The following is a 17551-nucleotide window of genomic DNA, read 5'->3' as shown; positions in this document are numbered from 1 at the left end:
ATGTCGGGGTCTATTCTGGATAGGTAGGAGTTTAACCTGCTACAGTATCCAGAACGAAGTTGCGCGAGGGTCACTCTAGATTCGCGAGGCAACTCGAGCTCTGTGTCTGCAATGGGTGGTGGTTTGACTCGTATTACGCCATTCACTGAAAGGGAGTCGGTGAAGGTGTTAATGGCTCCACTGTGAATGGCGGTCAGTGCTTGTCTGAAGTTAGTTGCGTCCGAAGTCTGGTCGACGTGCTGTCTGATGTCGTCGACGTAGTCAAGGAAGGACCTCTTGATGTTCCTAGGAGGCTGCTCCGCTGCAAGCAGGCGTCTGCAGGGGTGGTTTCTGCGAAAACATCCCAGCAGAAACTGCTTGGAGAGGAGCTCATTATGTTCCTTAACCGGAAGCATACGGGCCTCACTGTGTAGGTGTTCGATTGGGGACATCAAGAGGCACCCCGTGATAGTCCGGAGTGCAGTGTTCTGACAAGTCTGGAGCTTCTTATTCTGCGTGTCACTACATCCAGGCGACCATATTGCGGCTGCATAATTGAGGACCGGCCGGCCGATTGCCTTGTATGTTGCCAACAACGTTTCTTTGTCCTTTCCCCATGAGCTGCCGGCAAGCGACTTGAGGATTTTGTTGCGGCTCTGTACTTTGGCAGTTATCGCGGTCGTGTGAGGAGTGAAAGAGCACAGACTGTCCAAAGTGACGCCTAAAATTTTAGGGTTATTTACTGTCGGAATTTTTGTGCCATCGACTGAAATGTTCAGGTCCAGTCTGTACTCCTTCGTCCAATTGGTGAAGATGGTCGCTGTGGATTTAGTGGGGGAGAGTGTTAAGTTCCTTGCAGAAAAGAAGCGAGAAAGATCGGAGAGGTAGCCGTTTACTTTTGAACACATGCCATCGATTCCATTGCCCGACGTCAATATCGTACAGTCATCTGCGTACGAGGTCATTGAAATTCCCGCTGGTGGCTGGGGGAGTTTCGAAATGTAGAAATTAAACAGTAGCGGGGAGAGGACACCGCCCTGCGGAACCCCCTGTTTAATTTTTCTGAGTTTGGAGTTTTGACCTCGAAATAGTACGGATGAGTGTCGACCGCTCAGGTAGTTCATGGTCCACCGCTTCAACCCTGGAGGGAGCGTTGATTGTTCCAGGTCCTCAAGTAGCGTTGCGTGATTGACTGTGTCAAAAGCTTTTGACAAGTCCAACGCTACGAGGATCGTCCTCTCGCAGGGTGGCTTCTGGTTCAGGCCATGAACTATCTGGGCGTTTATGACGCTAAGTGCTGTGGTGGTACTGTGCACTTTACGGAAACCATGCTGATGGTCTGCTAGGCTCAGGTGGTGGGTGAATGACGGGAGTAACAAGGCCTCAAGTGTCTTCACTACTGGGGAAAGGAGAGTTATCGGGCGATAAGACTCCCCTTTGTTGGCGGGTTTCCCAGGTTTCAGTAGTGGGACCACTCTTCCGACTTTCCACACATCGGGTATTTGAAGAGTGGATATCGACAGGTTGAGGACCTTGGTGAGGTAGTTTACTCCCGTTGGGCCTAGATGTTTTAACATCAGCATGTTTATTCCGTCAGGGCCGATGGATTTGGATGATTTCGCCTTTTTGATGACATTCTGAACCTCCTCATCGGTGAAAGTAAGTGGTGCGCAGTCTTTTGGCATTTTGCGCAACCGTCGGGTAACACATCGTTTGGCCTTGTCGGTCGAAGGGTGCAGTATAAACTGCCGGCTAAAGTAGCTCGCGCACTTCTTCGGGTCCGAGGAGGCATGGCCATCGAATTGGATTTCAACCCGATCGTCATGTTTCCTCGGATTTGACAGGGCCTTGACAGTAGTCCAAAGCTTACTCACACCGGTGGAGAGGTTGCAGGACTTCAGGTGCTCTATCCATTTTGTCCGCTTATGATGGTTTACCATGTGCCGAATCTCCAAATTGAGATCCCTTATTCGGGGATCACAGGGATCGGCATGGCGTAAGGTGTCGCGCTCATTTGCTAATACAGCTGCTTCGGCTGGGAAATTAGGGCGGAGTTCCGCTATTCTTCCAGCCGGTATGAAGCGAGCTGGAGCAGCAGCGATCACCTTGCGGAATTGACGCTCGCCAACGATGACGTCCGTAGGAATGGATAGTGCGTTGAAGGTGCTCTCAGTAAATTCTGTGAAGCCGACCCAGTTAGCTTTGTTAAAGTTAACATAGGTGCGGTTATCCACAGAAATAAAGTCAGGAGGTTTCTCGATCGAGATAATTATGGGCAGATGGTCTGATGCAAGAGTTAGCATAGGTCGCCAGGTTATACTATTTATCAGACCACCGCTAGCGATGGTAATATCTGGCGAGCTATTACAGGTGCCCATAATTCTGGTGGGGGCTTCGTCATTCATTGTGCAGAATGTCGAATCGTCTATCTGTTCCGCCAGCTCCATCCCCCTACGATCGTTTGACAGGCAGGAATGCCAAAGATCGTGATGCGCGTTAAAGTCGCCTAGCACCAGACGGTTTTCACCACGAAGTAGCGCATCTATATTCGGGTGATATCCTGTTGGGCAACATGTAACTGGGGGGATGTATATATTAAATATTTCGAGCTCGACATCGCCTGACCGGACAGCTATTCCCTGACATTCTAGGGTAGTGTCCCTGCGGTCGATGTCAACATCGATTAGACGATATTGCACGGTGTTGTGCAATATGAAGGCTAGGCCTCCACCATTATCTCGCTCGCGATCCTTACGTAAAACGTTGAAACCTGCACAACTCAGAAGATCTGAGCGGCTGTTTAACTTGGTTTCTTGGACCGCAGCTATCGTTACGCGCTCCCGGCTCATAAATGCAACTATCTCCTCGATCTTGCTCTGGAGTCCGTTGCAGTTGAATTGTAAGAGTCGCGTTTGTCGCGGGTGTCCAGTCGTGATCCTAGGGGTGAGTGGGGTGCGTGTAGGTGGTGGTTGTTGCAGCTGTGCTATCCGCATGGGCGGTTGTCGCACTATGGTGTTGGTTGGCGACGCCACTGTTTGTGATTGCGGGGGCAGACTCCCACAGCATGGGGCAACATACAACGCACTCCACTCTCGTGTGGTGCGCAGGCCAGAACACGACAGAAAGTGACACCAGCCAGTACAAGAATTGCACTTGACTGATGTGACATTCCGGCGTATTATGGTCTGACACACGGAACAGACTGTGCGAGGAACCAGGAGTTGCTGTGTGGTTCTCGCACGGGGATTGGAGCTGGATGAAGGTGGGGGGGGGGGGAGGTTGGTCAGATTGGGAGTTGTGCTGTCTTTGTGAGCTCCTAAGGACCGTGGAGGTCCTATTTTGGCCACTCGACTGGAGTGGCAGCGCAGTGCGCGAACATGGTGCAGGTTGCACGGCCGTTGAGGCAAATGTCGCATTATTGCGTTGACAGCATGGGGCCACGTAACTCGTGGTCCACTCCCTGTGTGTCTTAAGGCCCGAGCAGGTCTTAAGATGGCTCCATCCATTGCATGTATTGCACCTAACCGAGGTGGAATTTGGATGGAGCCTTTTTGCGCATACGCAGCAGTAGAATACCTCGGGGCCCGGGTTGGACTCGATGCCAGCACGGGTCAGGAGGATACGGAGCAACCCTGCTGCTAGGCGTTGCTCCAGTGACGACAAACTTAATCTAAAACTTACCGATCCAAACAGGGTTAGATCGTCGAAATAACAGCCCTTGGCCGGATAAAATCCGGGTCAATTCCGGTATCGCAGAACCGGCTGTTGTGGGAATTTCCCAAAGTTGTAGGTATACTTGCTTAATGCACAATATCTAAAATCATCAACTTGGGTAATAACGGGCACCCTAATGTGCACATACAATATACATATATAAAGCACGCATAATATATTAAATAACTGACAACATCTTATTGTAGTCAAGTAAAAGACCGTTCATTTATAGGTAAATGCATTTTGTTTGTTTATTGTAACTTTGTATTAGAGGTGTTTTTTGTTTCATAAAATTGTAATAACACATGCATTTACATATGTGCATATATATGTACATACCTAGAAATAATAATAATTTTTACTAAATTTGACCGATTTATCTACGACTTATTTTCCAATGTTTGTTAGAATGTATTTTTTAAACTGAATAACGAAGCCTTTCGTCTGAATGAATTCCAAATACATACAGATACATATGTAGGTTGCCCGCTATGCGTATTTGTAAATTATTTGAAATTCTTCAACTTTGTGTAGTTTAGTTCCTCAGTGACATGCATACATTCATCTTAAACGAAATAGAATTTCTAAATTCGTTTATTGCACGAATATTTTACATTTTTTAATTTTAAATTTTAAATATACTTTTACATTATTATAGTTTGAATATGAATCACGGGAAATCCATTTGTTTACCAAACTTCTCTTAATAGCGAAACTTTCCAATCGATACCAGTTAATCTAGTTTCTTGCACTGGGGTTATCCGTAATAATTGTTATATAATATATGAAAACCGATTCGATTTTAACAGCATTATCACTTCCCGTTTCAAAAAATAAACATAATTTTCCTTTTTTCTTAACAAAAAGCACTATTGTGGGTATATAGATATAACCTTATTTTTCCTTTCCTGGTTCACGGGTGCGTAATATTTTTCTAAACCAGCTCGTCCTGGATTCGTTCGCCAAGTATTCGCTACTTTGTAAATGAAAGTTTGATATACTAAAAATGTGTTGCATTTCGAGTGACCGTTTGTATGAGTACTGCTTCGTTGCAAGATACATTTTACGTAAAAATTCAGGCATTTGTTTTTGAGTTACCCATGATTTAATATTTTGTGGGATTGGTAGACCTGGATCATCGAAATAAGTAAGTATGTAATGCACACCGGGCTCATTGAAAGATTCATATGGTTTGATGACCATCAAACTCCAATAGTCGTTAACTCTAACTTTGTTCGAATAGAGCGGATATTTCGGATGTTCCGTACCACGACTACAAACCATCATTACATTGAGTTTTTCGTCTTTAACAAAACGACGACAGTAGACGTAATCGCGATTGGAAAAAAGTTTCGGCCATTGCATTTCCCAATAGATAACATGTGAATTGCTATTAGGCCGTGGATCTTCTTCTATCATTTTCAACTGTATAGCAGTTTCATCCCACAGTCGACGATATTCTAAGTCAGTCTGTACATGGAGAAGCTCTTCGGCGGAAATATCATCAAAGCGAGCGTACACCTTATAGGAGTACATCGTCGATCTTTCCTCGCGCCTCCAAACAGAGAATTCATCCTTGCTAAAATATGGTTCCCATAATTGTTCACTAACGGTTTCTATTAATTTATTTCCTATAGGTACAGAGTCCCTTTTTAAATTCAGTGGTACTCGGCAGTTACGCATACTTTCTTGTCCATTTTTAGAAGATTTACACTTCTTATTTCCTACTGAGCAATAACAGTAGTTCATCTGCTTATCCCGGCATAAAGGACATAACTCATTATTTGGCAACTGATTTAAAAATTCAAGATCTCTCCGACAAAGGTCAAAATTTTTTAGGCTCAAGCGCTCTTTCTCCCAATTGAAACCTGCCGCTTCAATTGCTGTAGTGATATTTAAGCCAACAGCTCCTACAGCGCTCAACATTATACCTCGTAAAGGCGGTTCAAATTGCTTGTGATAAGATCGAAGCAATCGTTGTAGACCGTTTGAACCATAAACACGGTGGTAAAAGGTAAAAAGCTGTTGGATTCGACGTGAACGTTGCGCCACAATTGATTCGCATTGGTATGACCATGAGCGTAATGTCGCATTTGATCGATGCTTAATATTTATTAAAATACGACCTAACATTTTTTAATTTATTTTTAGGGATTAAATTTTGTTGTTGCTCTAACTTTTGTTGCCGACATGTGACAATCTTTTGTTGTTCTTTTAACTTTCGTTGTTTTAGTTTAGAAGAGCTCCATGGACTTAGTTCTTAACACCGGCAGCGCTATTTATTTCTGGGAGTACTCCGGTCGCTTGCATAACAATGCAACAACAATTTTAATGGATTTGTTTCTAATTTTGTACAAGTTTACTCCACCAGTTTATGTATGACAATGGCATTCATGCCATGCCACTTTTGACGTAAATAACTCCCAATCAAACTTGTTGCTTCGTATATGATAGACATAAAGCACCCACACTTTTCTCGATAGCCTTATACAATAAATACCAAGTATCGTCTATATATAAAAACTTTATAACAATTATCGTTGTATGTGGTAGGTTGTTGAGAAAACAACATATAGCATTGCACAAGTTATAAAAAGTAATGTGGAGAAATGATAAAATAATAAGCACGTGTAGAGTGGAGAAGTAGAGTTTGATCAGCTGTGATTAAGCAACGCAGATTCCGTTGTTGAAATCAAAATGAACGGGTGTTTCAACTATACAAAGCCAAATTAAAAATAGTGTTTAAATTAAGATCAGCTGCATTGACATATATATAACATTTACTATTCATATTATTATACATATTTACCTGTAATAAGCAAAATTTTTTAGACATAATCAACAACCTGTTAAAACCAGAGATATACCATATATATTAAATACCATATATTAGACATAGAATATACGTTCTATGGTTAAAACGTGCATTTTAAATAAAATATGATTTTAGTCACCCTGCATTTTGTTTCCAAATATTCACTGCATTGTTGGCAAAATAGACACAATCAATCAGTCAATCCATGTTTATAATAAAAAGTTCATATAGAGCTACATAATTTTAACGCATTTCTGTCTAGATTTGCAATGGATTTTGATAAAAAAGTTATATTAAAAGACAGGTTTCTTACTGAAGATTTGTTACATGATAAAATCGACTGTCGGAAGTTTTGAGCAGTTTTAATAGTAAGATTTTTAACAACGTGCTCCGTTAGGCTATAATAGATTTGTCGGTGCTTACGTATTCAAAGCGAATAATTTAAAGAATTTTTACAACTAGCCTGCCGTAAAATAATAAATTATACCATGGCTATGCGTCGGCCCCGTATAAAAGCGGCTGCGCTTTTAACGACCAAGCGAAAATCTCGGGATGTCAAATCTGAAATTGGTGTAAAGCTTGCTATTGTTGAATGTTCAGAAGAAATGAATGCAAAGTCAGCTAATCTTCAAGTTGAAAATGTTGGAGATGTTAGAAATACAACTGGTGATAATAGTAAGGATACTAATCTCGCTGAAAGTATTTCTTCTGAACACATAGAAAATAAACACAATGATGATGCAACAGAACTAAAATCTAAAGGCTCCAATATTGTATCAACGCAGCAAAAATCTTCCGCTAAAATAATAGAAAATAGTGAAAGTAATGAAGTTTTTCAAGATAAGATAGAAAATAAGTTAGAAGAATCTGATTCTTCATTTAAATGTCCTGCTCGTGTCGAATACATACGGAGTAATAGTCTAACTACTGGAAATACGGGCACCGATGATGTTTTCTACTGCGATATGGAGGAGAGTATTTTACAGTCGGATATGCAAAAAACTGCCAGTGAATGTGCTCCAATGCCTTCAAAGCAACAAGTGCGGCAAAGAATACGTCCTATTCCAACATTTCCTAGGCGTAATAGTTTTGTAGGTATAGGCAGTCCTTCACAAAGCTCATTAGACGACGCAACAGGTTTGTCTACATATCCGCTTTTTTTGGCTTATAATGAGAATAAATATTTGCCATTTACTTAAAAAATTTTTACAGTGCCTGTTGATATACCAATAGATCATATAAAACCAATTCTGGTAGCAGAGTCATTGGAAACAACTAATTCACAAAAAGTGCAACCATTAACGCACCGGAGAGAGCGTCATTATTCAGCTTCAATGGCTCAATCACCTCATACTCCGAACTCTGCCATGAGTCAACACCATTATACTCCTCACAAATTCACACCTGCAATGGGGCTTAGTCGTATACGCACAGAATCCAATTGTTCAGCATTTTCAGATACTTTCGTAACAGCACCGAAACTACGTAAAACTGACGAACATAGTACTCGTACTAATTCCAGGCGTGACGTCTCTTTGCGAATTGTAAATGGTAATTTAGATAAATCGTCATTAAAAATGTTTGATTTAATTTACTACAACCCTGTCACAAATCCCATGGAGAAGCGAAATACAATTTCCACCATTAAGAAAGAAACTACAATAGATGAAAATGATACGAAACTATCAACCCCAGAGTCAAAAGTAGAAATAGGTGATGGAACAAATAACGCTATGCCTGTGCCACAACTTAAGTTGAATGCAAACGGAGATTTAATTCTTGATGAGAAAACTTTAGAAATTGAAACCACTGCAGAGCAAGAGGCACGAAAAGTGCTGGCGAATTCATCGCTTATATTTCTTGATGAAAATACTGGAATGAACGGTTTCTATAAGCGTCAAAAACGCACTAAAGATTGGCCACCGGAAGAGACTATAAAGTTTTATCGATGTTTGCAAACGGTAGGAACCGACTTTTCACTAATGTGCCAATTGTTTCCCAAACGTACCAGACGGGATTTGAAACTAAAATTCAAGAAAGAAGAGCGTAATAATTTAGCGTTAATCAATAAGGCCTTGTTGTATCCAAAGCTTTTTAACATTGATGATTTAAAGACGCAGCTAGAGACTGAAGAAAAGGAGCGTGAAGAAGCGATACAGCGTTGGAAGGAAATACACGAAAAAGAAGCCAAAACCATTAAAAAGGTTGTACGATTTTCTGTTTTTGTATTTTATTCATAATTTACATTTTAATTTATAAAAAATATTATCTCCAAAATATAGGTAAAAATCAACAGCAGTACAGCGGCGCGGGCACTCAAAAACGGGGACGATATATATGAAAATGAAAATGTTGTAAAGCGAAAGCTTAGTCGTCGATCCAATGCTACTGACAAGCAAAAGACTGATAGCGGTAAAAAATCAAGAACGTCACAAACCCAGCAAACACTTTCTGGTACCAATGGAACAGAAGCAGTACCACAACAAACACAGAAAGTTAAAACAAAACAAGGTGTATTGCATAATAATTCTGAAGAAGTATTGTCAAGTCAGCCCCAAGGTATCCCACTGCCGTTGCCAACGCAGCCAAGTGATGTCGCATCTGTAAAACTTGAGGTTGTACATGCACAAAACTATACGATTAAAGCAGAACATCCCACTAATGAAAGTAATTGCTTCAACACTGAAATGCCTTCGACAAACGTTGAAAAAAATTTGGAAATGCTGAGCAACTTAGATGCAATGGCAGAGGAGTTTATTAACATTATAGCACCGACAAGCTGCGATGCAACGCAACATTTGAATGAAATAATAACACCAACTAAAAAGAGTTGTTCACAATCTTCTGCAGCAGTTGAAAATAAAACATTCGTCGATTTAGACAATGGAACGGTAAATACGGTAAATACGTTACAAGGAGAAGAGGAAAGTGTGGCGGTGTTGGATGCGATGCCTGCCACACCGTCTTCAATTTCGCAACGAGAAGTAGACGAGTGTGACATTCAGCAAATATTAATGGATTTGGCGGATGGTTCTTTGGTTCTCGTTTCCACGTTAGATCCCGACAACGCAGATCAAGTGGTGAACGAAGTTTATATGATGGATAAAGTTACTGGGGAATTGTGTGAAAAGCCGTTAGATATACCGGAATCAATAGTGCAGTGCGTTTTGTCTGTGATGAACTAAATGTATATTGATGAAAAGTTGGTGACGTACATGGTACAAATAAGGACTTTTGTATTACTATGTTGATGAGTGGTGAATTTGCCTCAAAGTTTCTCTTATGCATTTTGATTGTTCCAATACATTTGCTATAGATATTTGTATTAAGTTTTTTTTTATTTTTATATTTATATTTTATGCGTATATGTCGAAGTTTTGTATTGTCAAATAAAAAATACAGTGAATTATAATAATGGAAAACTAAAAGTTAAAAACTGTTTTTTTTTTTTTGATGTTACATACATATTTTTTTTAGATTAACCAAAGGCTAAGCAGTTTTCAAAACATCTATGAGATGGATGTGTATGTACATTCTACGAGCTCTTGGTATTCGACTAACCGGATTAATCGGATAGGGCATTATTCGAATAATAATATTTGCTCTATCCGGATAGACGTAAGTCGTCGACTAATTGATCAACCGTTCATTTTCGACTATCTGGTTAACCGTTCGTTGTCAACTATTCGAACAGTAAGAGTTAATTCATTTTCTTATTTTTATTGAAACAAGTGAAACATTCAATAATAAAATTGTATGCACAAATCAAAGGCTGCTTTGATTTCAAACAATTTTCATTTATTAAAACACTCGCAGCAGAGCTACTATTCGAATAGTATTATTCGGTTAATATTTATATAAACGGTTACAAACCGGATAATCGAGTAATCGGTTTCCAGGTTATTCGAATAATTTTAAGAGCCCTAGTACATGCTTTTGTACATATGTGTACAAAGAGTTTCAGTTTTTAGTACGATATCTTAAAAATATAAATTTTTGTGCCGTTTGGAAGTGCGATTTTTATGTATTTTCAGATCTGAATAAAATTACTTTTTAATATCACTCTTTTGACCATAATATTTTTAGTACGACATTTATTATTGGCTTCGATGCTAACTCTGATTTATACATAATAATAATAAAATGTAATTTAAACTCGAATTTAGTTTTTAAACTTTATCGTATCTTATGTACACGTAGTCTGCCTTCAAAACCAACCGTTAAAAGATCTGAATCTCCGCGCCAAACTGCGTCACGCACGAAATTCTCCGACTCGCCATTTTCGTAGATCGTAGTATTAAAATTCTCATCCACTATCTTTATTAAATTTGTATCACCAATGACAGCAAACATTTTTCTAATAATTAAACAATATACAACATTTTCTTTATTCAAAACATGTTCTACTTACCCTTTTGGCACAAGTTTATGAATTGGTCTGTTCAAGTATTTGAAGCTCTGCAAAAATTCTTTTGGCACACGTGTATCAATTGTGTGCACAAAACCCGACTCGTCACCAAGATGTAACAAGTGATCACTGCTTTCTGCCCATGCTAAATTATTAAAACGCGTTGAGTATTTCTCATACAGAGCTATAACAAAATATTATTATATTGTATGCAAACAATAATAATTAAATATTTACCTATTGCAGGTCTCGTTAATCGATCATCCCAAAGTAAGGCACTTTGATCAAATGAGCAGGTAGCAAATACTGATGCATCTGTGTTTGAAGCTGCAACACCCGTAATTACGTCTGTATGTGCATACCGAAATGTGTGTATGGAAAATAGATCAGCAGAACCCATATCCCAGACCTTAAAAAATATCAATCAAATAGAACTCAATTAGAATTAGCAAGGTTATTTACTTTTAAAGTGCCATCCTTGCTGCCGGTAGCCGCATGATCTACATTCTTCATTACATCCAAACAAGTAACAGGTCGCACATGCTCACATTTTTCTCCAATCAGGAACATACAGTACGGTATTTGTGGATTGCGCACCTCCGATCTTGTAGACCATACCTGTACGCGACCCGAACGCAACGCAACAATGAACTACAAATTAAAATACATAATACATTTATTATACGGAAATCTTTAAGATTATTTAAACCTACAATATTATCCGAAACGAATCGCAAACAGGAGACTAACGTTTGACATTGTAGTTTGTACGCAGCTTTCGATGGCTTCAACATACCGCCGTCACCAATCTCTTCGAAACCCCACAGAGACCCTGACCATTCACGTCCTGATAACTTATTGGTAGCTATAACTGCCTCTTGTTCCGAATTAATTGATATGCATTCCCATGCTTTGTGCATACGAATATGTCGGTTAAGCGGTCGCTTGGCATAATCTCGTGAATTCAGATTTGGGTAATATGTATTGCCTGCGAGACTGATGTCATCTGGTGGCTGATGTTGTTCGGGTGTACGGAATATCACACCATGCTTCGTAGGAAACATTTCTGGTATATATATTTTATAAACACTAAATTGGATAACGAAAGATCACGACCGAAGAAATAATTTTCATTGAGCAGTTGTTTTGATTAATATTTTTAGAGGTTATAATAGCCGGCAAAACTTAGTAGTTGCCAGATTTATGAAACTTTAGAATTGCCTTATGAGGATTTAAAAGTCTTGTGTGGTAAACTTTTTTGTTTGACAAGATATCTACACGAATTATCGGCACGGATTATTGTCCAAGGCAATGGTAAGTTCACTGAACAAATTCTGAACATACCACTTTATCATATAACTGCCGTACATACTGACTGATCAAAATCAAGTTCTTGTATGGAAAGTTTTTGTTTGGCGATATATTTTCACGATATTTAGCATGAATTATTGCCCAAGGCCACGGTACATCCTCCGAAGAAACTGTTCAGATCATAATACCTCCTTAATACCTATACAAACTTATTTTGAAGACTGCAAATCACGTTCTGTTATAATACAGTAAATATACCTATACGTTTCAAATAAGCATATCCATATACTAAAACAAAAACAAAAAATTGAGGTTTTTATTTCTATATTTATATTGATGGATGATATAAAAAAGTTTAAATTCTTCATAATAAATTATCCTGCAACTGGCACTGTAATGTTTTGAGCGTATTTCGCAGTTGTTCAGTATCAGGCTTTTGATAACAGAAACTTAAACAAGTCGATACAATGTCCTGCGCTTTTCCAACAATGCGCCCTTTAGAGCGGTTCCACATAGACCGAATTTGTCCACATAACAAGGTGACAACGCGTATGGAAGATTGCACCAAATGCCATTCATTTCCTTCATTTGCCCAAACACGTTCGTTCATTGAAATCATACGGAAGTAGTATTCCATTAGAAGATCAATATCTATATTCATAGCGACCAGCTTGTCAGGTACAATGCCCTCTGGAAAACGAAGTTGACAAGCCTTCAATTCAAGCTCACGTATAATAAACGCTAATGGGAAACAGTGACCGGATTCTCGAAACTCCTTAACCAGCGATTCTATCTTGGTGAATAAACGTGTGCAACGTTCCTGTGTAGTACCTACGCCGTCAACAGCCTTATTAATAATCTGACTCCAAACTGTTTCAATTAACAACGGATCATTGTGATGCGAACAGTTTAATATGGTTAGTTTACATTCCCACAAATCGAACGGATCAGCAAATTGTTGATAAAGTTGTGTAATATCGTACAACGTATAATTAAGCTTTTCTATAGCTTGCAATACATTGTGATCCGGTGTTACATATGAGGAAAGTGTATCCAATATGCACTTTTGAACTCGTGCAATTTCGAGTTTATCCTCTAATTCTTTTAGCAAGATACCATTGGCAATCGAAAACCCCGAACTATCGTTGCGCATGCACATTACTGCCCGCGCTAGATATTCAATACGTTGATCCAGAGATATGGATTCACTTTCAATACTTGCTAAATTGTCTAAAATATGTGCAGCTTCTGCATGCCGACCATTCTTTTCATAGTATTTCCACAAGAGATCAACTAGATTTAGATTTCCCGGATTATTTACCACATTTCGGCGCAGAAATTCTCCTAAGCTTGGCTCTGGCAACGCTAACAACTCTGAAATCATATCATGTGCCATCAACCATTGATATATAGTTATATGCAGTAATGGGTCTTTTATTTGTATAGCCAAACTCACTAATTTTCGTATTTGCACGCTAAAACTATTTTCGTTGGTATCACACATTTGTCGTTGAAATTCGAATTCTTGTGTTTCATTAGCATTACAATGATTCTGATAGACAGTCTCTAACATCGAACGGACTTCTTTATAGCATGACATGCGCGCGGAGTACGCAGTGTAACCCTCAGAGTCTTCGGTGGGCTCATCACTTTTATAATAACGGATACCATATTCTTCTGGATCAATTTTTGCTGCACAAGTTGCAGTTAATTCGATAACCCCTTCACCAAAACCGGCAGTTGAAAATTGTTGGCAAATATTTTGTAGAGGTAAATTAGGTGCGGCATCCTTACAAAGCTGTAGAGCCGTCCTAAGTTTTTCATGCTTTCCCTCAGAAGCTTCACAACTTTTAGCCGACAGTAATATTTCAGTAGCTTTAAAAGTGACAGCATCTTCGTGACGATACAAATTGGGACACACTTCGCGCAATTTGGCTGATATTATGCTGACGCTTGCATTATCTTTGAGATATGAATTGATTAAAGCAGCTATTAGTAAAGCACACGATTCGGTGCGAGTAAGTGTAAGATCTCGAAATGTACAGGAACTTAATGTCGTTTGTTCTTCCTTAGGCAATTGAGAAGCAAGTACTTGAAACTGATGTTCACATAAAATTTTCCACAGCGACATTATTTCGCACACTTGTTTAACCAATTGATATAAAGCACTCAGCGATTGTTTCTCTTCGTTTTGTGCTTTTTCTGTGACAGTTCTTTGATCGTGTGGTGTTAGTTGATTGTGAGAGGATAACATATGACTGTAACCATTTGAAATGTTCGATTGAGTGGAGTAGGTATTACGTGTGAATCCAGATAACTCATTTACTGTATAGGCATCCATAAATACTTTAAGCGAAAACAAATCTTCTAAAATCAATGTACAATCGGCCTGCGTTAATGTACTGCATAAATTTGAGTCCACACAACGTTTCTTCCATATTGGACGAAGTAAACGAGCAACATACAAATATAAACCATCATGTTTTGCAGAATATATTACCGTGGAGTAGTCATTGACAATCAAGCCATCATGACCTGCATCTTGACCAGTTATGGGACTTATTGGATACTGCGACTGTTGCATTGAAAGTGGTAACTGTGGTGAACGTGTTATTTGGTAGCCACCACCACTATGTGGCATCGGCGTTGAGACAAACATTTGCGGCGAGTTACGGTCAATACCATGATGCGCAATATTTAATGGAGGATTCATAGGATTAATTTTTGATGTGACTGCTTGTGTATTTGCAAGCATTTGAAAATGATAATATGGCTCTCCTCCGTATAATAGAAAAGCCTGCGCAGCCCATAATGCCAGATCTGTGTTACGATACTGATCTGAACAAGCTATTAGCAATGAAGTTGTGCACGCCTCACACTCTGTTTGTATTTGAAAGAAAGTTTTAACAGCTTCATTATGAGGGCCATTATATGCCGTCAACAACTGCTGGAGTATATCGACAGGCTTTAATAGGGCAATAATATGAGCTCCTTGGTTTGTCAGCAATACCACTTTTTTAGGTTTTTTCGCTTTGCGTAAAACAGAATTTAGAGTTGACTCACATTTGTCTCGAACTTCAGATAAGCTCCATACAATCCCGTCTAAATTAAGCATTGCCGTTGCCTCCGCCAAGTATGGTCGGCTAAGAAATGGAGCTGAACTTATAGACCATAAGTGGTCTTGATCCTGCTGTGAGGTTGATACTAATAGTAGTGTCCCTTCGCTGTAATATGCCGAATGAACTTGCTTTGGCTTATTAATAGTCGTATTAGGTGTGTATCCAGGTGGGAGACGGACGTGATATAAATATAAACCTTGTGGTTTACTACAATCTTGTGTTGTCTGCGACGATGGTCCGCCGGGAGATCCAGGGTTGGGATAATTAGTGGAAGTCTGCATCTGTAAAGTTTGTGAAAGTTGCGTTTGCTGCAGATGTGATTGTTGGTTTGGGTTATGTGATGAACTTAATGGTCTTGCAGCAAAAAATAACCGTACACCACTCTGCGTAATAGCAAGTAAATTTAAATTTTGACTATCATCGCTGGATAAGGGACAAATTGATTTTATTTTGGTAAATATTGAATTATCAACAGTTTTTAATATGCTGCTGGCGCGCTGTGTAATGTCATTTTGTGATACCCTTGCAAAACGACGCATACTACCACAATCCGTGCCCATATTCCACGCCTCTATTGATCCTTTTTCCGTTAGCGTGTAGAGTAGTTGCCGATTATCATCGATTACGATTTTAACTATGGGATCATTCTCCGCGAAAAGTTTAAGAAAACTTGGCACCATTGCTGATACCATACTCTGAGAATGATTTACTTTCTTACAGCGCTTTCCGAACCAACTCGAATCAGCATGATAATCGATTTCATGAAGACAACCGTCTCGACCACCGAGGAAAATTCGTCCATTTTGACTGCACTGCACAACATTAATAGCAACATTATCTGAATTTAAAATAAATATTGGTTTATTCATAAGCTGCATTTCTTCAAAAGTGGTAGTGCTTTGCATGTTTCGCATTGGAGAAGAAATAATTTTGGTGGTATCCGCAAACGTAACGCCCAAAACAATAATTTCAATTGGTGTCGTCAAAATTAATAAGTATTTCACATCATTGATGAACACTCCGGGTTTAGGCTTTGCCAAACCTACACTCACAATTAAATGATTCAGTCCATCATAATAAGCAACATCTCGCGCTTGTTCATATGTCCAAATATAAATCTCCGAGTCAATAGTTAGCCATGCTCTCCCGATTTCCGGAAACAATCCCATCATACAATGACATTTTATATGTTTGAAATGTTCTAAAATTTCAGAAGGAATAGGAATTTTATTGACTGTATGTACTTGCATCGCCGATTTAGGGCCCACTGATAAACTCGAAATATTTTGATAATCATAATCATTTAATCCGCTAGCTGTTGCGAAACCGTGCTGTGCTACTCCTGTAAGATTTATTTTAACATCCAGTAAACCCGGAGACGAACTATCTCTGATATCCATACGCTCCAATATATTCCCAGCCATATCCAAGAAATCTATTGGACTAATTGACGGCATTTTATCTTTAATATATTAAAATATTAATGAAACACATTAATGTATTAAATTTATATACACACATATTTTAATAATTTCTGCCTTACCTACTATAATGTGTCATAAACTAAATGAATATATGTCTGGGAAGTCCGATATCTCCCGCGTGCAATTAGATATTGTTACGAAAAGTTTGGAAATTTCTGGTCAGGTCTGTAATGCTTCTTCAGAAGGATTTCCTTTGAAAGCAAATATGTAGGCAGAAATTTTCGCTAAAAATATATTCTCAATACAATTAATTAAAATCACTTTTTTTTATTTATATCGGATCAAACATTTGCACTCGTTTAGCCGCGAATCGGACAAAATATTTCCACACCGGCGAAAATTTTAAGCGAAACCAAATAATACCAAGGTTGCTTTAATATTTATCTATTGTGAATGAGTTGTTGCAATAACTACAGTTGCGAGTAATACTAATTATAATATTGGGCAAGACCAAGTAGGATAGAAGCAATATAACGCCATCGCGAAAATATCAAAAGAGGCTTGTATTGTAAGCAAAAACATTAACACTTTTATAGTCTATGACGTCACAGCTGCAATTTTGAACCGAAAAAGGTAACGGTAAAAACTTGTCTAAAACTTATCTCTGTACCTATCTGACATGGGCAAGACTGAATCTGAATTCTATATTTCTACAAATCTTAAATCAAGACCAATAATGATTAGTTAAAAACGTCTACGTTCAATGCTATAAAACTAAAAT

General features: G+C 39.0%; 4 protein-coding genes across 4 annotated transcripts; 1 reads left to right on the top strand and 3 right to left on the bottom strand.

The window, feature by feature from the left end:
• Positions 1-3918: 3918 nt before the first annotated feature.
• LOC106616606 (stAR-related lipid transfer protein 7, mitochondrial) lies at positions 3919-6303 on the bottom strand. Its single transcript, XM_014233332.3, has one exon. The coding sequence runs from the start codon at positions 5824-5826 to the stop codon at positions 4588-4590; it is 1239 nt and encodes a 412-aa protein (XP_014088807.3). The 5' UTR covers positions 5827-6303; the 3' UTR covers positions 3919-4587.
• Positions 6304-6693: 390 nt separating this feature from the next.
• On the top strand, positions 6694-9936 carry Bdp1 (transcription factor TFIIIB component B'' homolog Bdp1). Its single transcript, XM_014235177.3, has 3 exons — positions 6694-7645; positions 7721-8712; positions 8791-9936. Exons 1-3 carry the CDS (start codon positions 6997-6999, stop codon positions 9691-9693), a joined length of 2544 nt encoding a protein of 847 aa, XP_014090652.3. The 5' UTR covers positions 6694-6996; the 3' UTR covers positions 9694-9936.
• Positions 9937-10573: 637 nt separating this feature from the next.
• On the bottom strand, positions 10574-12092 carry vls (valois). The gene is made up of 5 exons (XM_014233553.3): positions 11630-12092; positions 11379-11567; positions 11154-11325; positions 10920-11100; positions 10574-10865 (listed from the first exon to the last, which is right to left on the bottom strand). The coding sequence occupies exons 1-5, from the start codon at positions 11978-11980 to the stop codon at positions 10685-10687; spliced, it is 1074 nt and encodes a 357-aa protein (XP_014089028.3). The 5' UTR covers positions 11981-12092; the 3' UTR covers positions 10574-10684.
• A 442-nt stretch (positions 12093-12534) lies between these two features.
• Positions 12535-17187, bottom strand: Nup154 (nuclear pore complex protein Nup154). The gene is made up of 2 exons (XM_014234730.3): positions 16890-17187; positions 12535-16808 (listed from the first exon to the last, which is right to left on the bottom strand). The coding sequence occupies exon 2, from the start codon at positions 16801-16803 to the stop codon at positions 12592-12594; it is 4212 nt and encodes a 1403-aa protein (XP_014090205.3). The 5' UTR covers positions 16804-16808; positions 16890-17187; the 3' UTR covers positions 12535-12591.
• Between the last annotated feature and the right edge of the window lie 364 nt (positions 17188-17551).

The sequence above is a fragment of the Bactrocera oleae genome, chromosome 3 (assembly GCF_042242935.1).
Source record: "Bactrocera oleae isolate idBacOlea1 chromosome 3, idBacOlea1, whole genome shotgun sequence".
In the NCBI taxonomy this organism is placed as follows: domain Eukaryota; kingdom Metazoa; phylum Arthropoda; class Insecta; order Diptera; family Tephritidae; genus Bactrocera; species Bactrocera oleae.
The sequence above is the reverse complement of the archived record's forward strand: the minus strand, read 5'-3'. Positions and strand labels throughout refer to the sequence as shown.

Excerpts from the sequence above, each read along its gene's own strand:
- LOC106616606 (XM_014233332.3), bottom strand. The coding sequence starts at position 5,826 with ATGTTAGGTCGTATTTTAATAAATATTAAGCATCGATCAAATGCGACA.
- vls (XM_014233553.3), bottom strand. The coding sequence starts at position 11,980 with ATGTTTCCTACGAAGCATGGTGTGATATTCCGTACACCCGAACAACAT. Across the intron at positions 11,568-11,629 it reads GATTCGTTTCGGATAATATT|TTCATTGTTGCGTTGCGTTC; the intron begins GTAGGTTTAAAT and ends TTTAATTTGTAG. Across the intron at positions 11,101-11,153 it reads ATTAACGAGACCTGCAATAG|CTCTGTATGAGAAATACTCA; the intron begins GTAAATATTTAA and ends ATTTTGTTATAG.
- Bdp1 (XM_014235177.3), top strand. The coding sequence starts at position 6,997 with ATGGCTATGCGTCGGCCCCGTATAAAAGCGGCTGCGCTTTTAACGACC. Across the intron at positions 7,646-7,720 it reads CTCATTAGACGACGCAACAG|TGCCTGTTGATATACCAATA; the intron begins GTTTGTCTACAT and ends AAATTTTTACAG. Across the intron at positions 8,713-8,790 it reads AAGCCAAAACCATTAAAAAG|GTAAAAATCAACAGCAGTAC; the intron begins GTTGTACGATTT and ends TCCAAAATATAG.
- Nup154 (XM_014234730.3), bottom strand. The coding sequence starts at position 16,803 with ATGCCGTCAATTAGTCCAATAGATTTCTTGGATATGGCTGGGAATATA.